The 13,072-nt window shown below is 44.1% G+C and overlaps 1 protein-coding gene across 1 annotated transcript; it reads right to left on the bottom strand.

Moving 5' to 3' along the window:
• Positions 1-10,622: 10,622 nt before the first annotated feature.
• On the bottom strand, positions 10,623-12,693 carry LOC125511570 (indole-2-monooxygenase-like). Its single transcript, XM_048677012.2, has 3 exons — positions 12,168-12,693; positions 11,632-12,081; positions 10,623-11,526 (listed from the first exon to the last, which is right to left on the bottom strand). The coding sequence occupies exons 1-3, from the start codon at positions 12,669-12,671 to the stop codon at positions 10,894-10,896; spliced, it is 1,587 nt and encodes a 528-aa protein (XP_048532969.2). The 5' UTR covers positions 12,672-12,693; the 3' UTR covers positions 10,623-10,893.
• Between the last annotated feature and the right edge of the window lie 379 nt (positions 12,694-13,072).

The following is a 13,072-nucleotide window of genomic DNA, read 5'->3' as shown; positions in this document are numbered from 1 at the left end:
ACAAGTTCAAGGAGTTGACTACGATGAGACTTTCTCACTCGTAGCGATGCTAAGAGTCTGTTGGAATTATGTTAGCAGTTACTGCATTATTTATGAGATCCTACAGATAGGATGTCAAAACATTGTTTCCTTGACATTTTTCTTGAGGAAAGGTTGTATGTGATACAACCAGAAGGTTTTGTCAATCCTGAAAGATGCTGACAAGTATGCAAAGCTCTAGCAATCCTTCTAAGGACTGGAGTAAGCATCTCAGAATTGGAATGTCCGCTTTGATGAGATGATCAAAGATTTTGGGTTTATACAAAGTTTATGAGAAACTTGTATTTCCAAAGGAGTGAGTGGGAGCACTATAGAATTTTTGATGAGTATATGTTGTTAACATATTGTTGATCAAAAATGATGTAGAATTTCTGGAAAGCATACAGGGTTATTTGAAAAGTGTTTTTCAATGGAAAACCTGGATTAAGCTACTTGAACATTGAGCATCAAGATCTATAAGGATAGATCAAAAATGCTTAATGGTACTTTCAAATGAATACATACTGAGACAAGATTTTGAAGGAGTTCAAAATAGATCAGCAAAGGAGTTCTTGGCTGTGTTACAAGGTGTGAGTATTGAGTAAGACTAAAGACATGACCACAGAAAAAGAGAGAGAAAGGACGAAGGTCGTCCCCTATGCTTTAGACGTAGGCTCTAAAGTATGCAATGTTGTGTACCGCACCTGAAGTGTGCTAAGCCATGAGTCAGTCAAGGGGTACAAGTGTGATCTAGGAATGGATCACAGGACAACGGTCAAGGTTATCCTTAGTAACTAGTGGACTAAGGAATTTTCTCGATTATGGAGGTGGTAAAAGAGTTCGTCGTAAAGGGTTACATCAATGCAAACTTTGACACTAATCCGGATGACTCTGAGTAGTAAACCGGATTCGTATAGTAGAACAGTTATTTGGAATAGCTCCAAGTAGCGTGTGGTAGCTGCATCTACAAGATGACATAGAGATTTGTAAAGCACACATGGATCTGAAAGGTTCAGACTCATTGACTAATAAACCTCTCTCACAAGCAAGATATGAACAAACCCCATGGGTGTTGGATTCATTGCAATCACATAGTGATGTGAACTAGATTATTGACTCTAGTGCAAGTGGGAGACTGTTGGAAATATGCCCTAGAGGCAATAATAAATTAGTTATTATTATATTTCCTTGTTCATGATAATCGTTTATTATCCATGCTACAATTGTATTGATAGGAAACTCAGATACATGTGTGGATACATAGACAACACCATGTCCCTAGTAAGCCTCTAGTTGACTAGCTCGTTGATCAATAGATGGTTACGGTTTCCTGACCATGGACATTGGATGTCGTTGATGACGGGATCACATCATTAGGAGAATGATGTGATGGACAGGACCCAATCCTAAGCCTAGCACAAGATTGTGTAGTTCGTATGCTAAGGCTTTTCTAATGTCAAGTATCATTTCCTTAGACCATGAGATTGTGCAACTCCCGGATACCGTAGGAATGCTCTGGGTGTACCAAACGTCACAACGTAACTGGGTGGCTATAAAGGTGCACTATGGGTATCTCTGAAAGTGTCTGTTGGGTTGGCACGAATCGAGACTGGGATTTGTCACTCCGTGTAACGGAGAGGTATCTCTGGGCCCACTCGGTAGGACATCATCATAATGTGCACAATGTGACCAAAGAGTTGATCACGGGATGATGTATTACGGAACGAGTAAAGAGACTTGCCGGTAACGAGATTGAACGAGGTATCGGGATACCGACGATCGAATCTCGGGCAAGTATCGTACCGATAGACAAAGGGAATTGTATACAGGATTGATTGAATCCTTGACATCGTGGTTCATCCAATGAGATCATCGTGGAACATGTGGGAGCCAACATGGGTATCCAGATCCCGTTGTTGTTTATTGGCCGGAGAGTTGTCTCGGTCATGTCTACATGGTTCCCGAACCCGTAGGGTCTACACACTTAAGGTTCGATGACGCTAGGGTTATAGGGAAAGTATGTACGTGGTTACCGAATGTTGTTCGGAGTCCCGGATGAGATCCCAAACGCCACGAGGAGTTCCAAAATGGTCCGGAGGTAAAGATTTATATATGGGAAGTCCCGTTTTGGTCGCCGAAAAAGTTTCGGGTGCTATCGGTAACGTACCGAGACCACCGGGAGGGTCCCGGGGGTCCACCAGGTGGGCCCACCAGCCCCAGAAGGCTGCGTGGGCCAAGTGTGGGAGGGGACCAGCCCCAGGTAGGCTGGTGTGCCCCCCCCCCACCAAGGCCCAAGGCGCAGGGAGAGTGGGAGGGGGCAAACCCTAGGTCCAGATGGGCCTTAAGGCCCACCCTAGGGCGCCCCCCTCTCTCCCTCTCCCCTCTGGCCGCCACCCTAGATGGGATCTAGGGCTGCCGCCCCCCCTTGGGGAGGGAACCCTAGAGGGGGCGCAACCCCTCCCCTTCCCCTATATATACTTGAGGTATGGGGCTGCCCAACAGATGTGATTTGATCTCTCTCTTGGCGCAGCCCTACCCCTCTCCCTCCTCATCTCTCGTAGTGCTTGGCGAAGCCTTGCTGGAGTACCGCGCTCCTCCACCATCACCATGCCGTTGTGCTGCTGCTGGACGGAGTCTTCCCCAACCTCTCCCTCTCTCCTTGTTGGATCAAGGCATGGGAGACGTCACCGGGCTGTACGTGTGTTGAACGCGGAGGCGCCGTTGTTCGGTGCTTAGATCGGAATTGACCGCGATCTGAATCGCTGCGTGTACGACTCCACCAACCGCGTTCTTGTAACGCTTCCGCATTGCGATCTTCAAGGGTATTAAGATGCACTCCTCTCTCTCATTGCTAGTCTCTCCATAGATTGATCTTGGTGACACGTATTTTTTTTTTTTGAATTATTTCTACGTTGCCCAACAACTTGACCACCAGAAGATGAGAAGCCCTTCACTCTGCAACGGTGAGGGTTTAAACCATAGCTTTATGAGCATTTATAGCACTTTACTTTGGACATTACCAGTAACGCTCCTCCTTTATGAACATTGAACCCTGTGTAACGGAGGGGAGCTGGGGTCCTGGCGCACTCTATATAAGCCACCCCTCCTCTGGGACAAGGGTTCACACTTTCTATAACACACATACATATATCCAGTTGACCGCCTCCGGGCTCCGAGACGTAGGGCTGTTACTTCCTCAGAGAAGGGCCTGAACTCGTAAAACTCACGTGTACAACTTCTCCAGAGCTAGGATCTTGCCTCTACATTCCTACCCCCTATTCTACTGTCAGGCTTAGAACCACGACAGTAAGCACTTCTCTCATTGCAAGAAAGATCAATCTAGTAGGCCAAACTAAACTGATAATTCGAAGAGACTTGCAAAGATATTAAATTATGCATAAAAGAATTTAGAGAAGAATCAAATATTGTTCATAGATAATCTTGATCATAAACCCACAATTCATCGGATCTCGACAAACACACTGCAAAAAGAATTACATCGAATAGATCTCCAAGAGAATCGAGGAGAACTTTGTATTGAGATTCAAAGAGAGAGAAGAAACCATCTAGCTAATAACTATGGACCCGAAGGTCTGTGGTAAACTACTCACACATCATCAGAGAGGCTATGGTGTTGATGTAGAAGCCCTCCGTGATTGATTCCCCCTCCGGCGGAGCGCCGAAAAAGGCCCCAAGATGGGATCTCACGGGGTACAGAAGGTTGCAGCGGTGGAAATAGGGTTTCGTGGTGCTCTCGGATGTTTTCAGGGTATATGAGTATATATAGGCGAAAGAAGTAGGTAGGTGGAGCCACGAGGGGCCCACGAGGGTGGGGGCGCGCCCTCCTACCTCGTGGCCGCCTCATTGCTTCCTTGACGTCCACTCCAAGTCTCCTGGATTGCGTTTGTTCCAAAAATAACTCTCCCGAAGGTTTCATTCCGTTTGGTAATCCTTTTCTACGAAACACTGAAATAGGCAAAAAAAATAGCAATTTGCACTGGGCCTTTGGTTAGTAGGTTAGTCCCAAAAATAATATAAAAGTGCATAACAAAGCCCATTAAACATCCAAAACAGATAATATAATAGCATGAAACAATCAAAAATTATAGATACGATGGAGACGTATCACCATCCCTGAAAAATTATTAGTAGCCCAGGTTTAAAAGCATTTAAATATATTTTCCAATTGTTGTAAACTCACCAAAGCCCAGGAGCGGAACTCCCTTACCTGGAAGCATCCTTGCCGATGAAAGAACACCATGTTGAAATATTTACCTACTAACTATCATACTAAGAAAAAACACCATTGATCAATTCTTAGTTTCTGGAAGGGCCTATTTGGATTATTTAAGAACAATGCGTCATACTAAGACATTAGGCCGTTCATAAGTTATTATTTCCTGGAAGGATTTATTTGATTGATTTAAGATAAAAAAATTGCAAGCACCCAATACTTGTTTTCCTAAATCATTGTATGGACTGCTAATTCCAGACTTGAATATCCCAGCTGAGGAGCAATCGTATCACACGGATGCACATGCAGAACAAGCTCGGTTGTCAAAGGTTCAAATACTGTGTACTTAATGAGTTGTATTTTGTGAATCCTTATTACTGTGTTTTATGAACCAATTCATTATCGGCGTCTCACCATTGCGGAGTGGAAGCATGTAGAGGAGCGAATAGAGAAACGCTTGAGCAGTTGGAAAGGCAAGTTGCTCTCGGTTGGAGGACGATTGGTTTTAATAAACTCTGTCTTCACAAATATGGTTCTTTATATGCTTTCGTTCTTCTAGCTCCCAAAAGGGGTCTTGCAAAGATTGGATTATTTTAGTGTCCAGGTTCTTTTGGCAAGGAGATGGTGAAAAGAAAAAAATATAGGCTGGCCAAATGGAGTGTGGTTTGTACGCCGAAAGATCAGGGCGGCCTCGGTATTCATGACCTGCAGGTCAAGAATGAGGCCCTACTTAGTAAATGGTTGTTCAAACTTCTTACTGAGGATGATGCTTGGCAAACCATGCTGCACAATAAATATATAGGCCAAAAGGCAGTGTCTAAGGTATATTGGAAACCTGGAGACTCACACTTTTGGGCCGGCCTAATGGCGGCAAGAAACATCTCTTTCTCTTTGGATCTTTCGCGATAAAGGACGGGTCGGAGATTCGTTTTTGGGAAGAATAATACTATTTGCGCAAGTGCTCAGCTCATCCCCACCAAATATTTCGTTCAGGGAGGATTTGATTGGCACCCGACTTATGTCATGGAATAATCTATTGTCTCTTCTGGATTCGATTTTCTTGACACAAGGTCGTGATGTGTTTCGCTGGAACCTCACTACATCGGGGTCTTTCACAGTAGACTCTATGTATCATGCACTCACGCATTCTGAGGTACCGGTGAGTAATAACAAAAAAAATGGGAAAGCGAAGGTACCACTTAGAGTCAAAATATTCATGTGGTATCTCTGTAGGGGAGTTGTGCTAACAAAAGACAACCTCACACGACACAACTGGCCGGGAAGTAAGAAGTGTTGTTTTTGTACTCATGACGAGACAATTAAACACCTCTTTTTTCACTGTAAGTTTGCGCGTTCTACGTGGTCAGCCATCCAAATAGCGTCAAATTTGTATCCGCCCACAAGTGTTGCCAATATGTTTGGTCATTGGCTGGATGGTATTTCAAATAGGTACAAAATGCTAATAAGGGTAGGAGCGTATGTCTTACTATGGTCGCTTTAGCTATGTAGAAATGATGTTGTTTTTAATGACAAAACTGATTCTCCTTTGCAGGTTATTTTCTGTTGTACGCACTTGCTTCGTACGTGGTGTATGCTACAACGAGCGAAGTACCAACCGCTATTCAAGGCGGTGTGTACGTTGTTGGAGCAGGTGGCTACGGAGGTTACCCAACATGGATGGCAGCATAATCTCCGGCTCGGTCCATCATCTCTTTCGACATAGGCATAGTATCAGTTTTTTATCTTTTTGTTTATCAAACTACTGGTGTTTGGCTGTGTGCATCCTAGTTATGCAGAGGCCGAGTGATACTCTTAATGCTTTGTATCACTTTGATGCTACATTTTGAGATAGTAAAAGCGCCCTTTATTGAAAAAAAATGAATTTGGACAATGGTAATACTAATCCAGACTTTGTCGGTATGGATAATGTGTAGCCGCAATTGAGCCTCCACCTCCTATGTTTTTTGAAGGGCTTGGGAATGACACTAATAAAGTGGATAGGCAAGCTCAAACCAACGAGGTTACGATGTGATTAATTTCTTAGAAGTTCATTGGAAACCTGGGGATTCACATTTTTGAAGTGGTGTGATGAAGGTCAATGATTTTTTTTCCAATTTGGGACCTTCTTAGTTAGGGACAGTTCTCAGTTTCGATCCTGGGAAGATATCTGGCTAGGGAATAACCCACTAATGGTGCAATATCCGAGCTTGTACAGGATTGTTAGACATAAATTCGTCACAATCAAACAAGTTTTAGGACAAGAAAACCCTGATATTTCTTTCCGCAGGGACCTTTTTGGCCCTCGCCTGGCAGTATGGAATGAATTACTCACTCACTTGGAGGACATTCAACTGGCAGGTGAGCCGGACATTTTTCGATGGAACTTGCATCAGAATGGAAAATTTTCAGTCAAATCCATGTATGATGCACTGGTTCATTATGATGTTCCAGTTGATAACAGGAAATTGTGGAAGCTCAAAATCCCTCTAAGAGTGAAGATTTTTATCTGGTTTCTTAACAGAGGAGTCATCCTAACTAGAGACAATCTGACACGACGAAACTGGTATGGTTCTAAGACATGTGTCTTTTGCCAACATGACGAGTCTATTAAACACTTATTTTTTGAGTGCAAGTTCGCTCGGGCAGTTTGGGCCATAGTTCAAGTAGCTTCGAATCTATACCCACCACGTAGTGCACGGAACATGTTCGGCAACTGGTTGCGGGGTATTGATAAACAATTTTCTGCACATATTCTTGTGGGAGCGGCGGCCTTATGCTGGGCACTATGGCTTACTAGGAATGATGTGATTTTTAATAACAAATGTGTCTCATCTCCTATGCAGGTTATTCATGTGTGTACAGGATGGCTCCGTACTTGGTCTATCCTGCAGAGACCGGAGGATAGGGACCTTTTTATGATAACGTCTACACTGCTGGAGCGTACGGCCAGGGAGGTTTTCTACCCCCATGGATGGCGGTGTGACCTACGGATAGGATCTGCCACTCCTTAGGCTGGACATGTTTTTTTGATTGGCATTATATCAAATTATTTTTTGCTTTTAGGGTACTCTGAACTTTTTTGGCTGTGTACATCTAGCTATGCAGAGGCCGGTCTTTCTTTCGATGCGATTGTATCACCTCGATATATCTATTCAATGAAATGTTCTTTATCGAAAAAAAATATGTTCCGCTTCATGTCAGCTTTAGTGCTTCAAGGGCAAACGGCTAGATTCAATTTGGAGCTTCGCGGGAAGGAGCAGGCAGCAGCGCCAATACACTGAGGGTGGAGCAGCAGAGTCATCTGATCTACCAGTATGTCTGATTGATGCTGCCCACTGATCCATCAGCTTGCATCCAGCATCTCTAAATTAGCATTATGTCAGGTAAATACGGATAATGATTACTGCAGCCATGAACCTCTCGAGTTGGTATTTGATCCCATCTTCATGCACATGATAGTCCCACCTTTGCAGGTTCTCGATATATTTGCAATGGATTAAACAATGGGCCTCTCTTGATTCACACATGTTCACATTTCAAGCTATTCGATGGTAAATCTTGAATTTTATTTTATTATATTTTCTTAGCGGATTAATTAGAACTGATTTGGTTTCTGATTTGTTTGGGCAAGAGCAATAGCTTGCGAAGCTTTACCACTAATCCACAGTCACTATGTAACAATTAAAAGGTGATTGATAGTTCCAATAGATGCATATTTAATAGTATTTCTTTCTGCACATCATTTAGACAGGTGGTTCCGTTTGATACATTTAGGAAGAGTACGGTCTTTTCAGACTTCAATTAATATCTATATTGTTTCTTTGCTATAATAGGCAGGTCTGGAAACACGTGCTAATATAAGGCTTGAATTGCACATGTATTGTCTTATTAATCATGCACATTTTGGAGCATGATTATTTTCAAATGGTTTGTCTAACAATACTGAGGAGACCTGCATGTCTGTCAACATTCTTAATATAGAACCATTAGATGATGGATGACCATTTTTTGCAATATCTGACTGACGAATAATTGTACAATTGATAAGACAAGGGTTGGACTTACTTCCCTCTGCAAACATCTTCTTTGCTCAAGTAATTCAAAGGATGTTTACTGAACCTCTTTGTGAACCAAGGAAGAAGTTCTCTATACACAAAAACTTAGTTCCACATTGAAATTTCACATATGGATAATTCAGTACCAAAAAAATGTGATTAATCAAGTTGGGAGATGTCACACAACACCATTTGCTCATAATAGTCATCTATTTGATCCTCGTGACAGTCCTATCTGTCATGAATAATTGAGTCATATGTTGATGAATATATAGTTTGACTGTGCACTTGCACGTGTGCAACGTTCCAAAAGGATAATTCATAACCTAGCAATTTTAGATGTCTATGAACTTCAGTATGTGCCGTCACGATCTCAACAGGATATGGTACTCTGTTTTGATTTAACCTAATTATCAATTTATATATGTGCGTACAATCTTTAACCATTGTAGCTGACGATCTTTAACGTGTTTCATCATCTGTAGGCTGTGCAAAGTGAGATAATCATGTATGGTGTTACCGAATGGGTTGGAAAGTTTCTAAATTATGAGCTCTGCATGATTGAGCGGTGTCGGGACCTGTACTTCAAGAAAGGAACATCAAAGAAGCTGTTAAAATGGATGGGAGAATTTGCTAAAACATGTTTACCTATTTAATTTTTAAGATTAAGTGTATTCTATCTAGAAAGAAAATGACTGTATGTTTCATGGAGTAACAAATCAGGAACTGTGCAGGTATGTGTTCATCTTGATGGAAGTTTGTCCGAGATGCTGGACAAGGGGATTGTTTCCGCACTACATGTATCCAAGTGTTAAAGGATCCAAGTGTTAAAGGATCCAAGTGTTTAGGGATGCCTTTTGCGAACAAATTTAGTTTTTTTGAGCGAGCAGATTGATACTTTTTTGTGAATGTATTGGAGTGGGTGAAATACTCCCCATTTGTTTCAAGAGGTCCTGGTGTGGAAGCTTAGCACTGGGTTTGTCATTATTGAGGCAAGAATAATTTGAATACGCACACTTTCATTATGTACTTGGCAGTGTGTAATGCATCATGTGTAGAAAAAGATGTTTATATTTGTATAGAGTAAATTACAAGGTTTGAGGTATTTGAATAAAAAAAAACTTTGTTGTTTCATGACATGCAACAATGCAATCTTTTGTGCTTGTTATAGGTTTAAGTAAATTTGTATTAGTTCATATAATGTACCTGCAATAATTTAGATGACTGCCATGTTTGACTAATTTTATGTTAATTTAGACGTGTGTTTGCACATGCACACTTACTAGTATTAATAAATTAGTACACCAATTCATTTGGGAGAAGCTTAGTTCATCCGGCTCACTCATGATGTCCTTCATAATATAACTTGGAAGTTCACCGTGGACGAAATATACTTGACGTCCTCGGTCGAGAAGTCCCAGTCAAGGATCACACCAGCTCAACCATGCACACGGTTATTTGGATATCTTGGTCGCCCAAGAAGTGTAAGCTTCTTATATGGCTAGTGATGCAAAATAAAATTTTGATTCTCGATAGGCTTGAGCATCGTGGTTGGACCATTTAGTAGAAGAAGGTTATTCATACATGTATGCGATGGCTCCGTACTTGATTTATCCTGTAGAAGTTGGAGGATAGAGACTTTTAAATGATGGCGTCTAAACGGCTGGAGCGTACGGTTAGGGAGGTTTTCTCCCTCCATGGATGACGGTGTAATCTCCGTATAGAATCTGCCCCACCCTAGGCTGGATTGATTTATTTTTGCTGTAAAACTATGTTTATTTTTTGATCTTTTGGACTTGTTGGTTGTGTGTATTATGTTATGCAGAGGCCGGGCATTCTTTAGATGCGGTTGTATCACCTTGATAAATCAATTCAATGAAATGTCCTTTATCAAAAAAATGTAAGCAAAATCAGGAATTGTAAACACATCTCCTATGCCACCACCGCTTCTTTGTTAGGGTGTGATGTGACATTGTTGATTGTCTTAGCCTTCATGATGTCTTGTGACTATAGGACGGCGACAAGCGTTAAAGTTTGAAGGGTTGGGATTACCCAATCTTGTTCTCACTTCAGGAATGCCATGACCTCCATGTTTATGGAATGCTTATCTCTTGAAAATTATTGAAGGTATGTAATGTTAGAATCTTTCACAACACCCCAACTCCCACAACGGTCATTGTGCTTAATATCAAGGAGGAAGTGAGATTTTGGGTGCTTCGGGTGCGAAGCAATCAAGTAATATAATGATGCGAGAGTGATGACCTTTCATTTGAATCCTTTATTGGGTTTCTTATTTCGAACCCCCTCCTTCATAATGAAAATAACAAAGTTTTTTTTTCTGAAAAGAAGATTAACCTGGCCTTTATATTACAGGATGCACACGGCTATATTATTAAACATAAATCAAGTTCGAGTAACCGAATCTAGACAGCGAAGAAGAAAAAAAAACACGACCACAACCGGTCAAACTCCAGATTAAGTAGCTCATCCAACAATCTACGATTGGCGTGCCTACACACTATGTTTTGCCTTGTTTAAAAAAAGCACATATGCAGCGGTATACAAATATGGCACACTATGTACCGATCAAGCAAGCACGTGGGTGTTGGGGACAAGCATGAGCTTCTCCTTCCTACGGACAGTCAGACCAAACACCTCCGTCATATCGACATCGTCCCTCTCCATGCCGATCGGCAGCTCCCAGTCGAAGCAGTACGCGAGGTTCGCCAGCATGATCTCGACAGTAGCCAACCCGAAGTTAAGACCGGGGCAGATTCTCCGGCCAGCCCCGAATGGCACAAACTGAAAGTCCTTGCCCGTCAAGTCCACCGCTGCCGCGGTGCCACCCTCGAGGAACCTCTCCGGCACGAAGTCGTCCGGCTTCTCCCAGGACCCGGGGTCTCTGCCAATAGCCCATGCGTTGACGATGACTCGAGTCTCAGAGGGTATGCTGTAGCCGTCGACGTCGCAGTCCGCCATCGCCAGGTGTGGGAGGAGGAGCGGCGCCGGCGGATGCAGCCTGAGCGTCTCCTTCACCACGGCCTTCAGATAGCCCATGCCAGCCAGGTTATGCTCCTCGACAAATTCTTGTCCGGCGGGAGTGCCGTGTCGCACCTCAGCCTGAAGCTTGGCCATGAGTTGATCAGGTCTGCGCATGAGCTCGGCCATGGCGAATTCTAGGACCAGAGACGACGTGTCCGTGCCCGCTCCGAACAGGTCCTGTAGGCACGTTAACGTTGTCCACCAGAGGTAAATGAGGCAACATAACTCAGTCGATCTATGTAACATATTTTTCTATATTTATTAATTATATTAGTTGCTTACCATTAAGATGGCCTTGATATGGTCTCTGGTGATGCCATGAAACTCTTGCTGAACCGATAGCAGCACGTCGATGAAGTCACTCTCTCCTTGCTCGTCGACACCGTTCTCCCTGCCATGGTGCGTCGGGTTTTTCTCGTGGTCTCTTATTATCGCTTCTAGCAGTTCGTCCCACCTCTTGTGTGCCGTCTCGGCGTTGTTGCGGACGAACCTACTGAGAAGACGTACCTTGGCCAACCTTGGGAAGTAGTCCTCCATATGAAACCCTCCGACGAGAGCCGAGTTTGCCTCGATCAGCTCTCTGAACATCTTATTCCGGCCTTCCGCCCTGAAGAACTTACCCGACACAGCGCGGCACACCACATCGTTGGCGTACGTGTTCACCACCTCGCCCAGGTCGACGGCCACGCTCGCCGCCGCGGCCTCACGGATCCTGGAGATCACCACTTTCACCTGTACATTCAAGAGCAGAGCAGGTTGTGTATATATGTTCTTCGTTCTCACGAACATGCTCAGGTTCAGGAGGTGGTGATGCTGACCTCTTGTTGACGGGCGATGCGGAACGACTGGACCTTTTTGACTGTGAACAGGTGCGTGGTGACGAACCTCCTCGCCTGCCGCCAGTGCTCGCCGTAGGGGGAGAAGGCGATGTCGGACGACCAGCCGTACAGGAGCGCGTCGGCGATCCTGGACGGCGGGCGGGACGCGAACAGGTGGTCGTTCGTCCGCATGACCGCCTGGGCGGCTCGTGGGGACGACACGACGAGGTTCGGGACGGAGCCGAGGTGGAGGAGCATGAGGCCGTCGGCGGCATGAGTCCTGGAGAGGCTGCGGAGGGAGACGTGAGGGAGATCGCCGACGAGGTGCAGGTGGCCTATGATGGGAAGGGCCGGAGGCGAAGGAGGGAGACGCTTCGCCTTTGCTTGCTTGCTGGTTGTGGCCAGACGCAGTAGTAGTATGATGACCGATAGTAGCAGGAGTGCTTGTAGCTGTAGAGGGGTCTGCTGCATGAGATGGTAAACTACTTCAATATAAGGAGCCATGGGGTAGGCTGGGGTGCAACTGGGTGTGTGTGGTACGGAGAGAGCAGAGGATGCATGATGTTATTTATAGCTGCGTGAGAAGTTTTCCCACACGTGGTTTATCTTCATCGCTGGGCGAGGCTTTCAGTTCCGTGCTAGACTAGTGGCGCACACTGGCACCTTTCCTTTTCACGCTTCAGTACTAGTACTACCACTCGAGTGTGCCAGACACGTCTCAGCACGAAGATGCTAGATGGAGCTCCGGCTTCGTGGAGCACGATTTTTGAACAAATACTTTTATGTTTCAAAAAATTCTGAAAACAAATACACGTATATCCATATACTCCCTCCGTCCAAAAAGAGTAAATTGTAGAAAACCATCATTTTAAAGTCTAGATTTGCAGAAAACACTACGTTACATT

Source organism: Triticum urartu, chromosome 1A (genome assembly GCF_056163025.1).
Source record: "Triticum urartu cultivar PI428250 chromosome 1A, HENAU_Tu73, whole genome shotgun sequence".
In the NCBI taxonomy this organism is placed as follows: Eukaryota; Viridiplantae; Streptophyta; class Magnoliopsida; order Poales; family Poaceae; genus Triticum; species Triticum urartu.
Note: the sequence above shows the minus strand (reverse complement) of the source record. Positions and strands in the feature narration are given on the sequence as shown.